This window comes from Marmota flaviventris, chromosome 4 (assembly GCF_047511675.1).
Source record: "Marmota flaviventris isolate mMarFla1 chromosome 4, mMarFla1.hap1, whole genome shotgun sequence".
In the NCBI taxonomy this organism is placed as follows: Eukaryota; Metazoa; Chordata; class Mammalia; order Rodentia; family Sciuridae; genus Marmota; species Marmota flaviventris.
Genome location: NC_092501.1, coordinates 126,416,898 through 126,437,244, shown reverse-complemented (window position 1 = coordinate 126,437,244; position 20,347 = coordinate 126,416,898). Strand labels below are relative to the sequence as shown.

Genomic DNA, 20,347 nt, shown 5'->3' with positions numbered 1-20,347 from the left:
TGTAACCTGTAACTACGCTTTGCCTTCCATTTTCCTTATAAGAGCGCCCTTTCCTGGTCCCTCCTCCTGTGCAAATCCATAGGCCATGGCATTTTCTGGCCTATCCCATCCCCCAGTGATTTCTTCCTTTACTGAACAGAGGACATATTACTTATAATACTTTGGGAACTATTAAAATGTTCTGCTTTTAGAGTATTATGCAACTTTTCATATCCGTGCATTTTGTCTCTGTAATTGGACTAAAAGCTTTTAAAGGAAAGAGAATCTTGTTTGTGTCAGTCACTCCCCTTCACTATCTCCCAGAGCTTCACTTGTTTACTACTAGATTTTCATTTCTGAAATGATGAGTTAGGAATATGTTTCACTTAATTTGTAGCATAGAACCTTTTATTTAAATATACATATACATAAGCATGCCCACACACACTCAACATATATATGTATATATATAAAATATATTATTATTCCATGTTATGGAAATATATCACTAAAAATTAGCTACACATACAAAAACCACTAGTTGCTTAAAAATTGTAGGAAAAGCTGGGCGTGGTGGCACAGGCCTTTAATCCCAGCACCTCAGGAGGCTGAGGCAGGAGGATTGTGAGTTCAAAGACGGCCTCAGGAACTTAGTGAGCCCTAAGCAAAACAGCAAGACCCTGTCTCTAAATAAATTATAAAAAAGGGCTGGGGATGTGGCTCAGTAATTAAGCACCCCTAGGTTTAATCCCCAGTGCCAAAAGAAAAAATTGTAGGAAAATATGTTAATGCTGATTTCTCATTAAGAAAGAAGTAGTCATAGTTGCATTTACCACTTTTTAAAATCTGTGGTATTGTTCCTTTTGGATATTTGTTTTCACTTCCTTTCTTTAAATAAGATGGAGATGACCTAAAGGAATTTTTTTTTGGGGGGGAGGGCAATTGAAGACTAAATGTATACTAACTTGGATAAAATCAGGTTTTTTTTAATATCAATGATTGCATGCTTTGGATGTCCGATCGATCAATGTATTATTTACTTAAGTGGGGGAAGTTTAGAATTCACTAATTAAATAATTACTATAAAAGGATATGAAAGAGTCATTCATCATATGATTATTAAGGTATTGATCTGATTCAAATAGAAATGTAGGCATTATATAAACTCAGAAGTGTATTGATAGTCTTTTATGTAGTGGGAACAATTTTCATGGCTAAGAAAGCAGAAGTACTCATGGGGTATTTGCTTTGGTCTTCCACCTGGAATTTTCTAATGTGCTATGGGAGCCAGAGTAATTTTTGTAGCTGTTGGGGTATGTGGATAAGAAGTGGAATCCTCATAACTCACCTCACTAAAATAAGATGGCTTCGGGAACAGTAGCCTTTCCCACAGAGAGTTTGAGTCTTATCAAAATGGCACAGCTGATTTTTATATCGAAATATGGAGTACACAGATTGTGTTGTGTTCAATTATGATGCTGCTGGAATTTAAATTCAATGTTACCAGGCTTTGTTATGCAGAAATCTGCTTTCTTTAATTTAATTGTTTCCCTTTCAGTAAAATGATCAACCTATCAGTGCCAGACACAATCGATGAAAGAACAATCAACAAAAAGAAACTGACCCCTTTCACCATTCAGGTATGTCTCCACCATTACTTAGTACAGGATGGGTTTGGAAAAAAAGAACACCATTGAACTAAGTCGTGTTTTTGCAGGAGCTCAAACACTATTCCCCAAACCTAGGCTTTGGACTGGTGATTTGCCATAACTAATGGAGATAGATGAATACATCTCTGTCTTTTCCTTTATCAGTATAGTAGGTGGGAGAGAAGGTGGTGCAGTGTTAGTAGCTTGGGGGGGGGGGGGTTGTATGTTTGTTTGGGCCAATTAGGAGTCAAATTCACATTGGCTAAAGTTTTAACTCACACTCTCCCTGGTAATTTATCTTGGAGTTGATGCCAAATCCATAGCATTTAACTGAAGAGATAATAAGCCTTTCTAGGAAGTGAGGGAGTGAAAAATGGGAAGTTTTCCAACAACCTTCACGTGATGCTGCCACAGCCACCAGTATAATAAATACAACTTGCTTTTATTCCTTCAGTTTGTTAACTGGAACTGTCACCAGCAGGTCCTCTCTTATGTTCCAATCATTTAACATTATTGCAATTCTCTTGCTTAGAAACCATGTCTTCTTACTTCTTAACTCATAAATGATACATTATCTCCTATTTGGGTGTAACCCAAACCCTGTGTACTTTTTAAATGGAAGTGGTGACCAAATTGAGACTCATGATTAAGCATAGAAATGCACTTAATGTTAAATGTTTTCATAATCTTGGCCATAAGTAGAAACTTTTTTTTTAATTCATCATTTGAGCACTAGGATAAGAACCCTGGTGCTTTTAATTTATCATAAAAACAACTTTTATACATTTCTGACATTGGTATGGACCCAAGGATAGTAGACTCCAGCCTGAAAATGTCATTGATGCTATTCCAAATGCATGTGAGTTCCATTACTTGCATCATCATTAGTCATAGCCACATATGCTCTACATTCACACACGCGTGCATGTGTGTGCTCAGTTTCCCTAGTTATTATGAATGCTCAGTAAGTTGTCTTCTTAAAAAACCTTCCATCTCTTTCTGGAATTTGATTTGTGTCTTTTTCATTTATTCCTGTAATACACAGTCTGCAAGTCGAAAAGCTAGTGTGTTGGTCTCTTTTATGACCGTAATTTATGACAATAAATGTCTCATTAATGATAGCTAGTGGCAGGACAGGGACTTCCCCCAAAGGTGCCCTTTTGTTTCTGGCCAGTAGATGCTGAGTGTGTAGGCTTCATTGCAGGGCAAGATGAAGTATAAGACTCATTAATTTCCTGCTGACCAGCATGGGCCTTGCATTTGGGGTGCTGGTTTGACAGAATAGGCCACTGCATAAGCTCGGTGTCTGGATTACTGTATTTTTCCTTCTTATCATTATTCACTGCACTTCCTCAGTGTTAAAATTAGTGAAGACCATGCATCTAGGCCTGTGAACATTCTAGAAGAAAAATGTTGTTGTTTGTTGTCAAACTTAGCATCTTCAAAGCAAAAGAACCAAACTTGCATTTTTTTTCTCCCTTAGGAAAATTTGAACTTGGCTCTGAACTCTGCCTCAGCCATTGGGTGCCATGTGGTTAACATAGGGGCTGAGGACCTGAAGGAGGGGAAACCCTATCTGGTCCTTGGACTTCTGTGGCAAGTCATCAAGATTGGGTTGTTTGCTGACATTGAACTCAGCAGAAATGAAGGTAGGACCCAAACTCCTAAGGCTGTGGGTGACCTAGTTCCATTAATGCCCATGTCAGGGACTATCAGAGGATGAGATCAGGAATTCTCAAGTTTAGAAAACTATACAGTTATATTGAGTCCATGGTATTAATGTAACAGATTCTATCCATAATAACCCAGACTTTTTTAAATGACAGAACAAAAGCTTTTTAAGACCACAGACTAATAATATTGCTTGTTTAGAGCAGAGAGCACAGTCTCACTGTCTGCAACTTCAACCTCAAGAGCTTTTTTTGAGAGCTCACTTTGCCTTTAGATTCTTCATGACAAATATTACTAAGCTTTAACTTACATTTTGTGAAGCAAATCACATTCATATACTTGAGTATATGCACCAGATTGGGAGAAACTTGGTCTGCTTCTTATCAAGACTATAGAGGAAAGTTGTGGGCCATTGGTACAAAATTGCATTTTTGTAGGATGAATAAATCCAGAGATCTGATGTAAAACATAAGGATTATGGTTAATAATATGTGTCATGTATTGGTAATTTGCCAGAAAAGTAGATTTTAGGTACTCTTACCACCAAAAGAAAAGGAAAAATAAACACTCATAATGTTGACAGGTTTTGATATTTGCTTGACTATATGAATCACTTCACTATGTGTAGCAGGATGAGTTTATCAAAGCATCATGCTGTTTACCTTAAATATATACAAGAGTTAGAAAAATTAGAAAAAGACTAGAAAAAAATTGCACTTGGATTTTTGAAATTCTGAACTAAATATGCAGCTGCCAATCTTATTCTCTCACCCTCCTGTCTGCATTTAAACAGTGACAGCCCAGTTGCTTAGACAGAGATAGACCTTGACAGGTATCATACTAATCACAACATTACACTTAAGTTTTCAGGTTCAGATCCAAACAATATGAATTCCATACCCAAATTCTAATCTTCAGTTGTAAAGAATTTTTTAATCATTTTGTGTAAATCAAAATAACCAATAAAGAACCCTGAGAAATCACCCTGAAACCAATATATTAGACATAATGTAAAGAGACAAAAAAAGCAGATAGAAATATTAAAACCCATGAGAAAGAATATTGATTTTTCAAGTTCAAATCAGCTAAATTTAAACCTAATTGAGCAAAAACGATTTATTCATCTGGGGAAACAGAGGAGAATTGATTACATTGTCAGATTGCTGTAATTATGCAGGTAAGCATTTGAAATACAAAATTCTTATGGTGATAGACAGGAGAACATTGATTGTCATTATCACAAAATTGATCTCTTAAAAGCAAAATGGTTGTCAAATGGTGAAATGTGGTCTGATAGAGGCAGCCGAGCATCCCAAGCCAATGTTCTTGGTTATTTTTGTGACTCTGCCCCTGTGTTCTCAGATGTAGCATTGAGATTCTCTGGTGCCTTGTCTTCTCCACATGAAAAATGGGGATAATGAGTAAGCTGCAATAGCACACACCTCCTTTGAGACATAATAGTATTTATTCAATGAGAGAGGCTGTAAGAACCTGTGCACCAGAAAGATAATGCAGCTCTCTGACTTTCCAGCAGGGATCCATGAGAATTACAATGAATCCCCTTAAACATGCCCTGTATTTATTTTTGTTCATTTGTGTGTGTGTGTGCTTTTTCAGCCCTGATTGCTCTTTTGAGAGAAGGGGAGAGCCTGGAAGATTTGATGAAGCTCTCCCCTGAAGATCTCCTTCTGAGGTGGGCTAATTACCACCTGGAAAATGCAGGCTGCAATAAAATCAGCAACTTCAGCACTGACATCAAGGTAGGGGCAGTGTTATCTGAGCAGCAATAACTCCTGCAGTAAAGGGAGTTTTGGGCATCGGTGGAGGAGAGACAGATGCTGGGCCCCCTGTCTTCAGAACTCTAAGGTTCATCTGGTCCTTTTTTGGAGCCACTCACTGTCCTTCAGAGGGCATCTCTAATTCTGGGCCACACTCACATCTATCCAGAATCCTGGCATAGTATGCAAGGAAGATGAGTCTGGCTTGGAGTTTCAGTATCAGGAAGTAGAGGGACAAGGGTAGGAGAGTGCCAGGCAAGAGATGAGACCCTTTTTTAGGTAAAGAGAGTATACATAGGACTCTAAAATGGCTCTGGTGTCATAAACGGGAGCACCTGAGGGGGATTCCCTTTAACATTACACCAGGTTGACTCTTCTCATTCGACTACTAGTAGCAAACATGGTGTCTCCTACACACCAGGCATGGGTCTAACTGCTGTGTGCATGCCTTGACTCACTTAATCCTCACCACTAGCCCTGAGATCAAGATTATTATTCTCTCATTTTACAAATAAGGAAACTGAGATAAGGAGTCCTCAAGGGGAAAGGCTGGGGAGGTGTGCAAGTTTACGAAGTTCCATGACCAGGTGAGAACAGTCAGCTGTTGGCGGCGATGACAAAGGGACCAAGGTAGGACGCACTTAAGGAGCATTTCAGGATGAGCAGAAAGCAACTCCCATAAGAACTGGTGTGAGATGCTGAGACGCAACACAAGGAGGTATTTCAGTATCCACTTTCTCAAAAATTAAAGAAGTTTCCTCCAAACAGAGAGCAAAGGAAAGGTAATGTGACCTGCCAAGAGTCCACCAGGCCTATAATTCTTTAGTTACAGGTTCCGGCTGCTTCACCACACAAACTCAGTGGTGCCTGGCACTCAGGGTCCACCAGACACAGGACTAGTGCAAAGCTTTGTGGGTGGAAAGGTCCTCATTCCTTAGGATTTAAGCCTAGTTCACTCTTCTAACCTTATAACTTCCACTGACTATCAACATTCTTCTAGCAATAGCCACCGAAATGGGGTTTAGCAGGCGCTGGACCTCAGCTCCCTTTGTGATCAATAGTGAAGCCCTTTGATGGTTGCAAAACATTTCAAGCAAAGTTAGGCTGCTTCATTGCAGCCATAAATTTACCAGATTTCCTAGCAAAAAAAAAAAGCTGTGCTCTTCAGAAAAATAACCATTTTGAACTTTGGGAAGTGTCTGTCTGAGACAGGAACTGGCAGGCTGAGCACTTACAGGGTTGTGCCCAGGGAGCAGCAGAGGCCTGTGCTGCAGGGTGTGTCTGAGGAGCCAGCAGCTTCAGGAGGTGTCTTTAAATTACATAAAATTAGCAAGAACAGAGTAGGGGAGTGAGAAAGGCAAAGTGAAAAAGATGTAACATCTGGCAGGCAGTTTTTAGGGGTGCCTACCACCTGCATGGAACTTTCACTGACTTCAAAATAGAGAAAAATAAGAGGAAGGGAAGGTAGAAAGAAAGGAGATGAAAACCGTTTCCCCAGGTGCGACATCAGTGGCTCCCGTCTTCCCGTTCTCACTTTTCTAATGTCTACGTGGTGAGCATACATCTGTTCTGCCCAGACCCACCCAGTTTTCAAAATGTTTAGCAGCTGGTTTTCCAGTCTTTAAGAAAAATTAAGATGCTATTAAATGATTTTATTACTTGAAATTCTGTATGCTTTCATTGACTGAGAATAAATTTGTATTTTTAAGACTGTGATTCTGAGAATTCTGTGTCAATAAGCATATTCCAGAATCTAAGAAAACTTGAGAATTTATTACCTATATGCCATCTGTTATAACTAAATTTAACCATTTTTCTAGTTTCTAGAGAAACACTGAATTTACTTGTTATTATAATATTTCTCCTTTTACAAAAAAGACTTCTTGTTAATGCTTCAACCTTCTGTCTTTGAAATCTTTATTTTTCTTTTGCTGATTGTCCATTTAAATGTATTTTTAAACTCTGCTTTAAACTTCTGCTTCCTTTTTCTGTCACTTTTTTTTTTAATTAAACCTTAGCTGACTGACTTCTACAGCAATATAAAGGTATATATATTTTCCTGTATACAATTTAATATGCATAAATAAGTTGTTTTTCTCCCCTATGGATGACCAAAAAAAATCTGCTCCTTTGGGTTGCCTTTTGTGTATGTCCTGTATTTTTAATTGTTATACTCCTTTAAAAAGAAAAGCAAATGCAATATGCAACCAAATAAAATATTCAAATTAGTGAATGTTTCTAGCTTTGGTAATTAAGTGACATTCTTGAATGACAGTATAATAAGAAATAAAATGTTTGCTTTGGGGAAATCATTGTAGAGCTAAGTATGTAATTAGCTGTGCTGTTTTGATACTGTAATTTCTTAATTTTTGACAGGATTCAAAAGCTTATTACCACCTGCTTGAGCAGGTGGCTCCCAAAGGAGATGAAGAAGGTATCCCTGCTGTCGTTATTGACATGTCAGGACTAAGGGTAAGACAACAGACACTGTGTTTACCTTGGTTACTCCATTGCTCTCTGCATGACCCCTTCTCTGGAGTCCTGCTTAAATCCTTATTAAACTATTAAAAACTGTCGACAGTTTTCAATAATAATTGTGGAAAACTGAATTCACAAATAAAACATTAAAGAAAGAAACAAATGTTAATGAAATGCTGGACTTCTTTATATGTCCTTCATCCCACAGGCTTTAAATACCAACACAGTTCTGCATGTTAAAATGTTAGCTCCCCCCACCCATTTAGTTTTATTTTATTTTCCATTGACACATAAGTATAACAACAGTGTGGGGTGCAGTGTGGTGTTTCAATGCCTAGGTCCATGGGGTAATGATTAGGAGCAAGTCCTTCAGTTTTGCCACCACTTTTAATACTACTGATCTTGAGAAGTAGCCTTGTCCATTTGTGGGCTTTGTTTGATATCACTGGAATTAAATCCAATGAATTAATATCAAATTCAACTCATTCCTGAATGAGAAATAAAGTAAAAGCAAATAAGAAGTAAAACTCACAGAAGGCTATTGTCCTCAACCTAAGAAATAATTCAAAAGTTCTGTTTCTAAAAATTGGTGCTTTCTTAGAGTTTATGAGAAGTAGACCATATTTCAAAAAATTTTAGCCTTAAGACTGCTTACAAATAACTGAGAATGCTCTACAGTTATTTGGGCATGTGAAATTAGTGGTTCTCAATCTTCAAGAGCCAAACAAATGTCCTAAATTTTCCAGTGATAATATACAGTTCACTCTCATTAGCTGATATTTATTTTGTTTGGGTATACCAACTCAGTGTGGGAAATCAGGTATTCTTATTGACAGTTGTAAATATCTATTATGAATTAGAAACAGGAATATAAATTATTATTTAATAAACTTTATAAATAGACAAAAACTCAAGAAGTCTATGCCAGAATATAATAAAAAGGAAGCTTGATGACTTAAAATAATTAAGATAAACTCAAACAGTAAGATTTCAAAAATCCACTGAATTTCTATAAAAACAGAGCAACCTACCATTCATCTGAAATGGCTCTAGATAGAGATGAGAAGTCTCAATTGCCTATTTCTGAGATTCTTTTTACTTGGGACTTTCTGATTTGAGTGCAGGTACATGTAAGTAATAATGTATTGTTGCTGTGCATCTATTGGAGACACATTAAGGATTTTCAGTGGAATTCCCATTTCTTTTTCACCTTATACACATCCACATTGTGCATGGGGAGTCTTGACCCAGTCTTGAGATGTCCTTTTTCATTGCAGGAGAAGGATGACATCCAGAGGGCAGAATGCATGCTGCAGCAAGCAGAAAGGCTGGGCTGCCGGCAGTTTGTCACAGCCACAGATGTTGTCCGAGGGAACCCCAAGTTGAACTTGGCCTTTATAGCCAACCTCTTTAATAGATACCCTGCCTTGCACAAACCAGAGAACCAGGACATCGACTGGGGTGCTCTGGAAGGTAACTATAAACCAGTTGCTTAAGATATTTGGAGAAATGCTCCCAAATCTAATGCAGTGGCAACTCAGAATCACCTCTGAAGAAGATAAAAAATCCCCCCCTCCTGCAAACAGCACACCAATTATCTGATTACATCAAATAGAATAAATTAATCAAGTCAATTATAGCCAAGCAGGAATAATCAAATACGATCATTTCACATCCATTATATTCAGGTTTCATCCATTATCAGAATTAAGTGTTTCAGGGAAGACAATGCATTTAACTATTGGATGAAATCAATCCTGAGCTCCAAAAACCTAATTTATGTTCTTAATAGACTATGTTAATTCCTAGAAACAAGAAATAGCTACCACTCAAATATATAAAAATGATATTTAATTTATATCAGGATAAGCTTTCTGTTTTCATTTTATTTCTTTTATTTGGATTATTAGCAGCACAGAACAGTAGTTTGGGGCAGAATCCTGACAGTTGTATCTTGCAGGTTTAGTATCCTAAGATTGGACAAAAAGCACATGGTTTTAGTTAACTTCTACCAGCTAAAAGTGCCAGAGATGGGGCTGGGGTTGTGGCTCAGCAGTAGAGCACTCGCCTAGCACGTGCAAGGCGCTGGGTTCAATTCTCACATAAAAATAAATAAATAAAATAAAGGTATTATGTCCAACTACAACTAAATATATATATATTAAAGTGCCAGAGATGTTTACTTATCCTTATTTTTTATATCATGAACTAGCCCCATTATTGAAACAAAAAATAAAGTCAAAATTAATATTAAATGAATGTCACCAAGCAAGGCAATACAGATTTAAAGTATTGGTGGATCCTTTTCCACAGTGCGCTCCCCTAGCTGGAAAGAGTCCGTATCTAATACTGCTGTGTTTGCACCATTTGTTATCCCATGGTCAGGAGTCTACATATTTGTTGATCTCAAGTCTATATATAAAGCCCACCAATCATCCATTTCCAGCTGCCCCTAGGATTTCACTATCTGGGACCCTCACTATCTTTTGACATGAATCATATACAAAACAAACGATCCCTTCTCCTGTCCCCTCCCCCATTGCCTTTCCACCCCACCTCCCATCCCATCTGTTCCCATCTTTAAAAATTCTCCATTTCTATTAGTCATACCACTTGTTTTTCATTAGTCTCTGAAACTGAAGACCTTGGGTTCTACTATGATATCTTCATCTCCTTTATCCCTAAATCTATTAAGTCAACAAATACCAACAATTCTTCATTTGGAATACCTTCTAGATTGTTATTTTTCCTTTCTGTTCTTTTGGACAAATATTACCTCATACACCAATTATTTTAATAGAACTTAGGGCACTCAATTTAGCCATTCATCAAACACTTGAATGTGCCTCACACACTAGTGCCAAACACTGTTCCCTCTGCATATGTAATTTAAATGCATATCACCTCTCAGTAATTCTGCACACTGCTGCCAGGCACAATCCAGCACAGATTTCATTATATCTCTGCCTCGCTTGAGAATGTATTATAGTAATTTTAAAAAGAGCCCATAATGACTGACACTGTCTAATATATCAACCCAAATCTGCTGCCTGGCATTCAGAGATCTCCAATTCTGGTTCCAGCATTTAGACAGCCTTGTCTCTGTGTGCTGGTACTTCACAGACCCCCAACAAATCATGCCCATTCTCAACAGAGACCTTGTCTATTGCTCCCATTATGTTCATATTTATACTCATCCCTACTTCCACCTCTTACCATCCCCCCAAATGCTCTGCTGTTAACTCATTACTCCCTTTTACTAACCCAGAAAGTAAAACTCAAATTTCACCCCTCTAAATTTAGCCCATACTATTTTTGCCACATCTCAACCCAAAGAGCAAATACACCTGCCTCCTGTGTGAGTTTTATAACTCTCTGTTTAATGGCCAAGAATCTTGTTTTTCCTACAAGAATATCAAGTCTTCATGGGCCAACTCAGAATAGTTACCCTACACAGAATCTTGCACACCACTAATAGGTGCAATGAAAATTCTTATTGAATTGAAATAGGGAGAAATTAACACAGAATAGGAAAGCTCATCCAAATCCAATAGGGTCTTTTTTATTTTTTATTCTACCTTCAGTTTTTATTGGTTAAACTTGGATAATAAAAATGGCTGACGGGCATAAAGATAATAAGTCTTCATTAATCTAGGTGAGACCAGGGAAGAGCGGACATTTAGAAACTGGATGAACTCCCTGGGTGTTAACCCTCGTGTCAATCATTTATACAGGTAAGAATGTTTGGGAACTCATCCCTAATGTGAGATGTAGAGACCGTGAAGAAAACAGGGTTCCAGTTCCACTATGGTGCACATTCTTTTCACAGAATGCATGAACCTGGATAAGGAGGTGGGGAGTGCCATAATGAGCTGCAGATGTTGGGTGTTCAGCTGAGAAACTCACCTCTGTGCACCAACCTTACGGTGTGTTTAGTAGAAGAATCATATCTCAGCAAGACAGATTTACTGTGTGCCAAAGCCTGTTCTTCTCACCATCAGGCAAAGCAATGAGGACTAGGTTTGCAGTTAAGAATCTCCTGTGCTGTTTGTTAAGCCTTGCTTATCTTCCTGGAGGCAGCGTGCATGTCTGCTGAAGGGGCACAGCTGGTCGCACCTGGGGACAGGACTCAGTTTCTCTGAGTGACACTTTTTTCACCTCTAAAGATGGAGTTACTCTTTTTTCTTCATTTTTTAAAATTTTCGGTTTGTTTGTTTGTTTATTTATTTATTTATTTATTTTATATATGACAGCAGAATGCATTATAATTCTTATTACATATATAGAGCACAATTTTTCATATCTCTGATTGTATACAAAGTATATTCCCACCAATTAGTCAACAGGGACTTTAATTAGTGTCTCCATACATGTACTTTGGAAAATAATGATCATCACATTCCACCATCATTAATTACCACATGCCCCCTCCCTTCCCTTCCCACCCCTCTGGCCAATCTAGAGTTCATCTATTCCTCCCATGGTCTTTCTCCCTATCCCACTATGAATCAGCTTCCTTATATCAATGAAAATATTCAGCATTTGTATTTTTGGGGATTGGCTAACTTCACTTAGCATTATCTTCTCCAACTCTATCCATTTACCTGCAGATTCCATGATTTTATTCTCTTTTATTGCTGAGTAATATCCCATTGTGTATATATGCCACATTTAAAAAATCCATTCATCTATTGAAGGGCATCTAGGTTGGCTCCACAGTTTAGCTATTGTGAATTGTGCTGCTGTAAACATTGATGTGGCTGTGTCCCTGTAGTATGCTGTTTTTAAGTCCTTTGGGTATCACAGGATTATTGTGAATGTTCCTGGAGCTAAGATATAGGGAAGTACCTGGCCCAGTGTAGGCCCTGAATAAAATGTTGGATATCTAAGCATTCTCCTTCTGTGTTTGTTTTATTCAGTGACTTATCAGATGCCCTGGTCATCTTCCAGCTCTATGAAAAGATTAAAGTCCCTGTTGACTGGAACAGAGTAAACAAACCACCATACCCCAAACTGGGGGGCAACATGAAGAAGGTAAACAATGACCGTTCTGATATTCCTGTAGGCAGACAAAGTCATAAGTCTGCATACGCTCTTTGTGAATACTTTATCAGTATGCCAAACTTAGATAAGTAATGTTTATCCAGGGATTAAATTATACCACAGCAATCAGAAATTTGAATAGTTTTATTAAAGCAAGTCCATTATTTCAGTTGATGACTTATTTATAATTCTATGTTGGATGTCTTTAAACATTATCATGTAAAAATTCTAATTAAGATAATTAGAGCAAGCAGAGCCACAGGGTTTTCTTCCCCAGCAGGATCCTCATTCTAATTTTCTAAAAAATTGGAGCTTTGTACTGACAGCTTGACTAGTACAAATAGTTTGTCTACTGTCAACACAGTGGGAACGTTATTTTGTAACAACAGGGTTGGCAGAACCATGTCTTACCATTTCTCCTCTTGATGACTCTTAATAAACCATGGGTAGCTACAGGAATATTTGCCCTACATGTCTATCTACTATATGAACACAGGATGGAGAATCCAGATTTTCCAAGTCTGAATTTACCTATTTTAAAAATATTATGTCCAGGTGCAGTGGTGCACACCTGTAATCCCAGCAGTTCAGGAGGCTGAGGCAGGAGGATTGTGAGTTCAAAGCCAGCCTCAGCAAAAGCGAGGCCCTAAGCAACTCAGTGAGACCCTGTCTCTAAATAAAATATAAAATAGGGCTGGGGATGTGACTCAGTGGCCAAGTGCCCCTGAGTTCAACCCCTGGGACCAAGAAAAAAAAAAAAAATATATATATATATATATGTGGCCACAAAATGTTCATAATAATTAATTTTAGTTTTGCACTTAAAAGTATCCTGTGAATATTTTTGGTGGAAATGAAGTGTTTCTAAATAAGAAAAGATGGAAAATTCTTTAACTTGTTTAGAATCCTAGAATTTTAGAACCACTCGAGACTTGAGGAATCATTGAGTCTGATCTTATTTATTTCATTTGTGTCTTTATTTTTCTTATTTTATCTTATTTTCTTATTTTATGATTATCCACCATAATCAAGGTGATGATATTAAATATTTTCTTCCTTGCTCTTCAATAGCTTGAGAATTGTAATTATGCGGTGGAACTGGGGAAGAATCAAGCTAAGTTTTCTCTGGTTGGCATTGGTGGACAAGATCTTAATGAAGGAAACAGGACTTTAACACTGGCCTTGGTTTGGCAGCTAATGAGAAGGTAATGTGACTCATGAGAGTAACTTTTTATTGAACAGATTATTTACCTGGAAATTTACTAGGAAATTTTTAGGACTGTGATTTAATTCAGTTTAAACTATGTTTTAAACTAAGCATAAAAACCAAACAAGTATTTTTTATTTTCCTGAAATTTTTTTTCTTTCTTCAGTTCAATCAGTTTTTGTTTCCAGTGCTGTAAAAATCTGTTATTAGGTTCATAAACATTTTAGATTATTGTTTTGTCTTAGTGAGTCATAGAGTGACACTTTTTATGCCTAGTGATATTCTTTTCTCTGAAATTTACTTTTTCTAATATTAATAGAGCTACTACTATTTCTCTTGATTCGATGTTAGCAAGGCATATCTTTTTCAGTCCTTTTACTTTTTACTGGTTTGCACAAGTAACAATTACCCCTGAAGGGGATTTAAAAACAAGCGGGAAGTTAGTGTATTTACCTACACATTTATTATTTCTTATGTTCTTTCGTCCATTGTGTAGATCCAGATTTCCACCTAGTATATTTTCTTCTATTTGAAACTTTTCTAATAGCACTGGACTGCTGATGATAAATTCTTTCAACTTGTACATGTGAGAAAAAGTCTCAACTTCATTTTTATTTTTCAAAGATTTTTCTCTGAATGTAGAATCTAGGTTGATACAGTTTTCTTTTCTTTTCTGTACTTTTAAATAGTCTTCACTGTGTTCTTGCCTCCATGATTTCCAGCCGAAAAGGAAATCTCTTGTCCTTCTTATCTTTGTTCCTCTGTATGTCGTATGTCTTTTCTTTTCTGGCTATTTTTAAGATTTCTCCTTATTATAAGTTTTAAACCATTTAATTATGATGTACAATATTCTTTCTTGTGCTTGAGGTTTGTTAAGTTTATTTGATCTGTGGGTTTAAACTTTCCATCAAATTTTGAAAAATTTTGGCTTTCATTTGTTGAAATACGTCTTTTATATTCAGTAACCTTGTTTGGGGAGACTCCAAGTCCATATATATTTACTTATTTGAAGTTGTCCCTGAACTTATTTCTCTTCAATTATGTCTTCCATGTTTTATTTTTTCATTGCAGATAATATGTATTCCTATGTCTTCACATTTAGTAATATCTCTCTCTCTCTCTCTCTCTACATTTTTTCATATGCTTTTCATTGTGTATTAAGTGTTTAGGTCTGGCCTTTTTACTCTCACAAGTCCCTCTAATAGACAATATTAAAGTTCTCTAAGTTTATCTCTGTGAAATTTCTTTAATAGACATATTATTTAATAGAACTTTGGATACCTTTTAAGCTGAATATAAACTTGACTAATGTGAGAATGATAATCCTTGTTAAATAATTATAAAATAGCATAAGATATATAAACTAGATAATAAGAAAAATAAACTTTTTGGTATGAAATCATGAGTCTGGGAAGAATTTTAGATAACTGTGTAAGTATGAAACAGTTTATTTTTAAATGTTTCACTCTTTCCTGCTACCTACACTGATAGCTCTGGACAGGCAGAGTCTTACATCTTTCAACTAGAACCTATGTTAGCATGACTTGATTTATTTTTCTACTTGGAAGGAAGTCCTAGCAGCCATGGGTCAGATCACCTTCTGTCTAACAAAGTCATGGCAAAGACAAGGTTTGTCATGTCCATAAGGTGCTTAAACTTTAGTCCCACTGTCTACAGATCCTAGTATTTGTGAATGGTTCTCATTGTGACAGTGCCTTTGTTTCCAGATAATGTAAAATAATCAGCAGTGACCATAACAGGTTTCATTACCTAATTCACATTTGTTTTACCACGTATAGGACTCTGCTACCCGTTTCAAAACAGGGGTCTCCTTAATGATGGAGGGCAAATGTTATAAGGTCCCCTTTGCACAGAAAACTCTAGAGTTAAAGAAACTTCAACTGACTCTTCTATTTTACTGAATATTTCTAGACTATCACTAAAAATTACTAAGGGCCTTTCTCACCAGGATATGTCCAGAAACGATCTCTAAACTAGTTTTATTGTCTTTCACATGTGTTTTTGATTTTTAATAAACTAGTTTTGGGTACTGATTGCTTTAAGCACCTAAGTGAAAGCCTTTTTAGGTGTAACATTTAAATTCACTCGGGGGTTACAATACAAAATAATCTTTAATATTGTCTTTTTAATGATAAACTCTATTCTGTTTTAAAGTTCATAATATCTGAAAAACACTTTGTAATATGACCTTTGTTCTAAAGTTTTATAAGAATATGGCCCAAAGCCCTACTTTAGGGCTCATTTACATATATGATAAGGTCTAGTCTGCTGCTGTAGCCTTCACCTGGATAATAAGTCATATTTCTCAGGTGCATTTACTACATAAGAATTATACATTTAAGAAAGGAAACTGAGAAGTTCATTCTTATTGAAGGAAAAGAGTGATTGGCAATTATGAAAATAGAACCAGAAGGGACTTTTTTTTCTTTCTTTGCTTTTCTTTTTTTTTTCCCCTCTGCATGCCACATATTAACAGATCTGTTAAATTTATATCCAGTTCTAGCTGAAATTTATTTCATGGGATTGGTCATTTATTTGGGCAACAAACGGCATGTCATTTCTTCCCCCTAAGAATGATTGAGAGATATGTGCTGAAGCCTCCCTTTCCCCTTCAGCAGCACAGAGACTGTTCTCAGATTGGACAGCTGGCAAATAGTGTGTGTATAAATTTGGAAACAAAAACCTGTAACAGGCCACCGGCAGATGGCAATGATGGCGAGACCCAAGCCGAACTCCCCACAAACAGGCTGTGTGTGGCGAAGTCAGCATAGGTCCTTGACAAACAAAACACGAGCTTGGTCCCTCTGTGCCAAATGTTAGATAAATAAAACAAATGTTGGCAGGCAGGAAATCAAGCAAGTAATAATCACACCCTCCCCGGCTCCTCACATCCACACCTCATCAATCCTCTTTTGTTGAATGAGGAACTGGCTGGAGCTGGGCTCCTAATGCCCCTTCATTTTGATGAAAGGCTTTTCAGCACAGCACATTTTGCAAGCACCAGTGCTATTGACATCTTGACTGTGGGGTTCTGTCTAATAGCACAGTTGCCCCCAGACACATTTGATAATCAAGGGTAATTATCTCACAAGGAAAAATCTAGGTAGACCCAGGCCAAATTTGTCTTGTCTTACATTTTGATTCTACATTTAAATGAGTAATTGCTTAGTGGACTATCGAAGGTCGAGACTCCAGCCTAATTTTATGCTTTCCTCCCTTTGTTTTTATCATTGTACTTACAAGAGGCTATTGGATTCTATTTTAAACCTCTGCATTTCACTTGAGGTGGCAAAGACTGTTTTGTGGTCACCAGAGCTCTATACCTCCTTGAAGGACTGTTTTTAAACCCCAAATGCAATAAGTGGCCTCCACAATACTCTGCCCCTCAATAAGGATCTCTGTTCCTTGATGGCCTTTCATTTTCACTGATAGATGTTTGTGTAAAGGTGGGCTTCTCTTCAGTACCATTTAGTTCCTAAGCTCAAGAGATGTGTGGAAAACTCGGTTCTTGTTTCCCTGAGTGTATCAGCAGATCAGGGTTGAAATTCCAGATGAGGGGAAAGAGAATTAAGTCCTGAACAAGGGAAACTGCTAGAAGATTACATTTAGTTTGTTCCACCAGATTCTATGTAGAGAAAAATTAATGAAGCAAGCACTGACCTACTGTTTCTTATTGAGAAGCTCATTGGGTAGAAATTCTTAATTGTTTTGTAAATGCTAATAACTTAACACATATGCTAGCTATCAGGAAATAGGAGGACAGTTATGCCACAAACACACTCTTTATGATCAGTCGAAAGGCAATGCTGTTTTCTTTTTTTTCCTGTAGATTTAAATCAGGGCTCTGCACATACAAGGCAAATGCTGCACCACTGAGCTACTTCTCCACCCCCACTTTTTAAAATTTTTTAAATGTAGATGTACACAATACCTTTATTTTATTTATTTATGTGATGCTGAGGCTTGAACCCAGTGCCCCATGCATGTGAGACAAGTGCCTCTACCACGGAGCCACAATCCCAGCCCTTCTCCCACCCTTTTAATTTTTTCTTTTGAGACAAGGTCTTACTAAGTTGCCCAGGCTAGACTTGAACTTTCGATCCTCCTGCTTCAGCCTCCTGACTAGCTGGGATCAAAGATGTGTGACACCACACCCAGTAGGCAAGATCTTTTTCAAACTAGGAATATTTTGAGAATATGCCTGGGACTTTGGCCCCCCTCACTGGGCCCAAACTAAGCATTTTTTATCTATATTGGCTTCTTGCTTTCCCACAAGAAGAGCAGGAAAAAGTCACTCTATTTATTTCACCCACCACTCTTTGCTTCTGTTTATTAGATGCCCACGGTACTCTGCTGTTCCCTGAAAACAACATGGTGCACAGAGTACATGGACCCTGTCTAAGGGGACATGATGAACATTATTGCCACTGAAAGTTCTGAGAAACAGGATTAAAGAAAGGGTAATAATAATAACTAGTGCTTTGCATGGCTTGGAAAAGTGATGCTTGAGCTGAGCTGAGAATGGTTCAAAGGATGAGAAATTCAGTAGTGGTAAAGGGCATCCCAGGCAACAAGCATAGCTGAGTCCAGGAAGCAGGAAGCAGGATGATGCATGGTGTGGTCAGGTACTTGCTGATAGTTCTGTCCAGTTGAAATAAAAGAAAGGGAGAGAGAAGGAGAGATGGGGATGAGTGAGGGAAGAAGAAAATCACAGATGTGCTAAAAAAAGGAGAGTAAACTACTTGTGAATAGGTTTGTGTGCCACACTAAGAAGTTTGACAAATGACATGACCAGAATGATACTTTAGAAGGGAAATTCTGTGATGAACAAAAACAGAATGGGGAGGAGTTTGTCGATTTGGGGAAACTTGGGGGGTGTCACAGAGAGGCTGTAAGTGCCAGTTTGATAAATGTGATTTTCTGGTGAAGAAAAGTTGTAGAGGCCAAAGCTGCTTTAACCAGGACACTGCTCTTCTTTCATGGAGTCCAACTCAAAAAATCCATATAGAAAACCATGGAGAAATTGTACTTTGTATCAAAGCAGCAGTTGGAGGGAGAGACACAGTGGGTCATGCAAAATCCCATGCCACCCAAGTGGAGGGTGTTCTCATTTAGGCCCCTCCAGGAGTGACTCATCACAAGCTTCCTGGGTTTCAACTTGAGGACAGCAAGTAATCCTAGCCCTGAAGTCTTTCATGACTAATATGACCCCCTCCTGGAAGCCTGAACTTTGGGGTCTGCAAACCTGTCCCTGGCACGATGCTGGGTTTTCTTACTTTTCCCAAAGTAGTAGATTTAGGGATTCTGCCCTCTCCATGTAATTTTAAGAGCTTGAAGCATCTTCTTAATAAATGTCACCTTAATAAATGTCTCCCCTAAAAGATCACCAGTTCTAAAAACAATATGTATCTAAAGCAACTCTTACCTTTGGGCTGGAGGTTGCTTTCCGTCAGTGTGTGGCTGACATTTCTACTTACCTGGTATAAGCAATTCTTTTGTATTTGTCTTTTGTTTCATTGGCTCCAGGGACTTTTCTAACATCGAGTCATTTCTTACACACATCACATGCTTCACTTCCTTTTTCTTTCTTCACCTTTCTTCTCCTCTGCTTGCTCTCCCTGCCCAGAGCAACAGACAGTGCTTAGAAGGAGGTATTTCCTTTGTAGTTCATTCTAACAACCATACATTTACATTTTAAATTATTCTAAAAGGAACTAATGTTATTACATATTCTGTTTTGTTATTTTTTCCTACAAGGGAATGGTGTTTAGAGGATCTCCTATGATATAACTAGAAAGAGAATTTCACCCTGTTGAATTCTTTAGCCACTTCTCTCCAGAAATCATTCTTGATTTTATTCAGGTACACACTGAATATCCTTGAAGAAATTGGTGGTGGGCAGAAGGTCAATGATGACATTATTGTCAGCTGGGTGAATGAAACACTGAAGGAAGCCGGGAAAAGTACATCCATCTCTAGTTTCAAGGTAAAATTTTCATCTTCTGTTAGAGGCCACCTGAGACCTAGGCTTATCTCTATTGTTTTCACTGTATATTAAATGACCTTCAGTGTTAAGGATTTGAGGCTTCCCCTCCCATTCTACTTTTTCTTAAATGACCCATTATTGTTTTAATGTTCATTGTCCATTGCACTGATAAATTTCTCCTCACTTTCTCCCATAATAATTAATTTTGAAAAGCAGTCATTTTTCACACATCATTTTAGGTCTTATTCTTTCAAAGTAACATAAAGTATGATAATATTTTTTAAAAATGTGCCTACTTTCATGACATACTTTCATGTAGTGATGAAATATAAAATGCTAAAAGATCTCCCATGTGATGGTTTTCAAAAAAAATTGTGTATTTATATCCAAATCCTATTTTTATTATGATAGAATTATATTTTATTAAATTTCTTAACTCATGATTCATACATTAGCAGGGTTGTTCCCCAAGGGACCTGCTCACTTGATCAGTATTAAACTATATTCTTCTACTTTAAAGGTCAGGATTGAAGGG

General features: G+C 37.4%; 1 protein-coding gene across 1 annotated transcript in view; it reads left to right on the top strand.

Moving 5' to 3' along the window:
- The window catches only part of Lcp1 (lymphocyte cytosolic protein 1), a 53,082-nt gene that overhangs the window by 25,623 nt on the left and 7,112 nt on the right, over positions 1 to 20,347 (top strand). Inside the window, exons 6-14 of the mRNA XM_027928918.2 lie at positions 1,538 to 1,619; positions 3,112 to 3,277; positions 4,917 to 5,059; positions 7,454 to 7,549; positions 8,833 to 9,028; positions 11,211 to 11,289; positions 12,475 to 12,589; positions 13,670 to 13,803; positions 19,689 to 19,812. Coding sequence (XP_027784719.1) covers positions 1,538 to 1,619; positions 3,112 to 3,277; positions 4,917 to 5,059; positions 7,454 to 7,549; positions 8,833 to 9,028; positions 11,211 to 11,289; positions 12,475 to 12,589; positions 13,670 to 13,803; positions 19,689 to 19,812 — 1,135 coding nt within the window. The remainder of the gene's footprint in view (positions 1 to 1,537; positions 1,620 to 3,111; positions 3,278 to 4,916; positions 5,060 to 7,453; positions 7,550 to 8,832; positions 9,029 to 11,210; positions 11,290 to 12,474; positions 12,590 to 13,669; positions 13,804 to 19,688; positions 19,813 to 20,347) is intronic.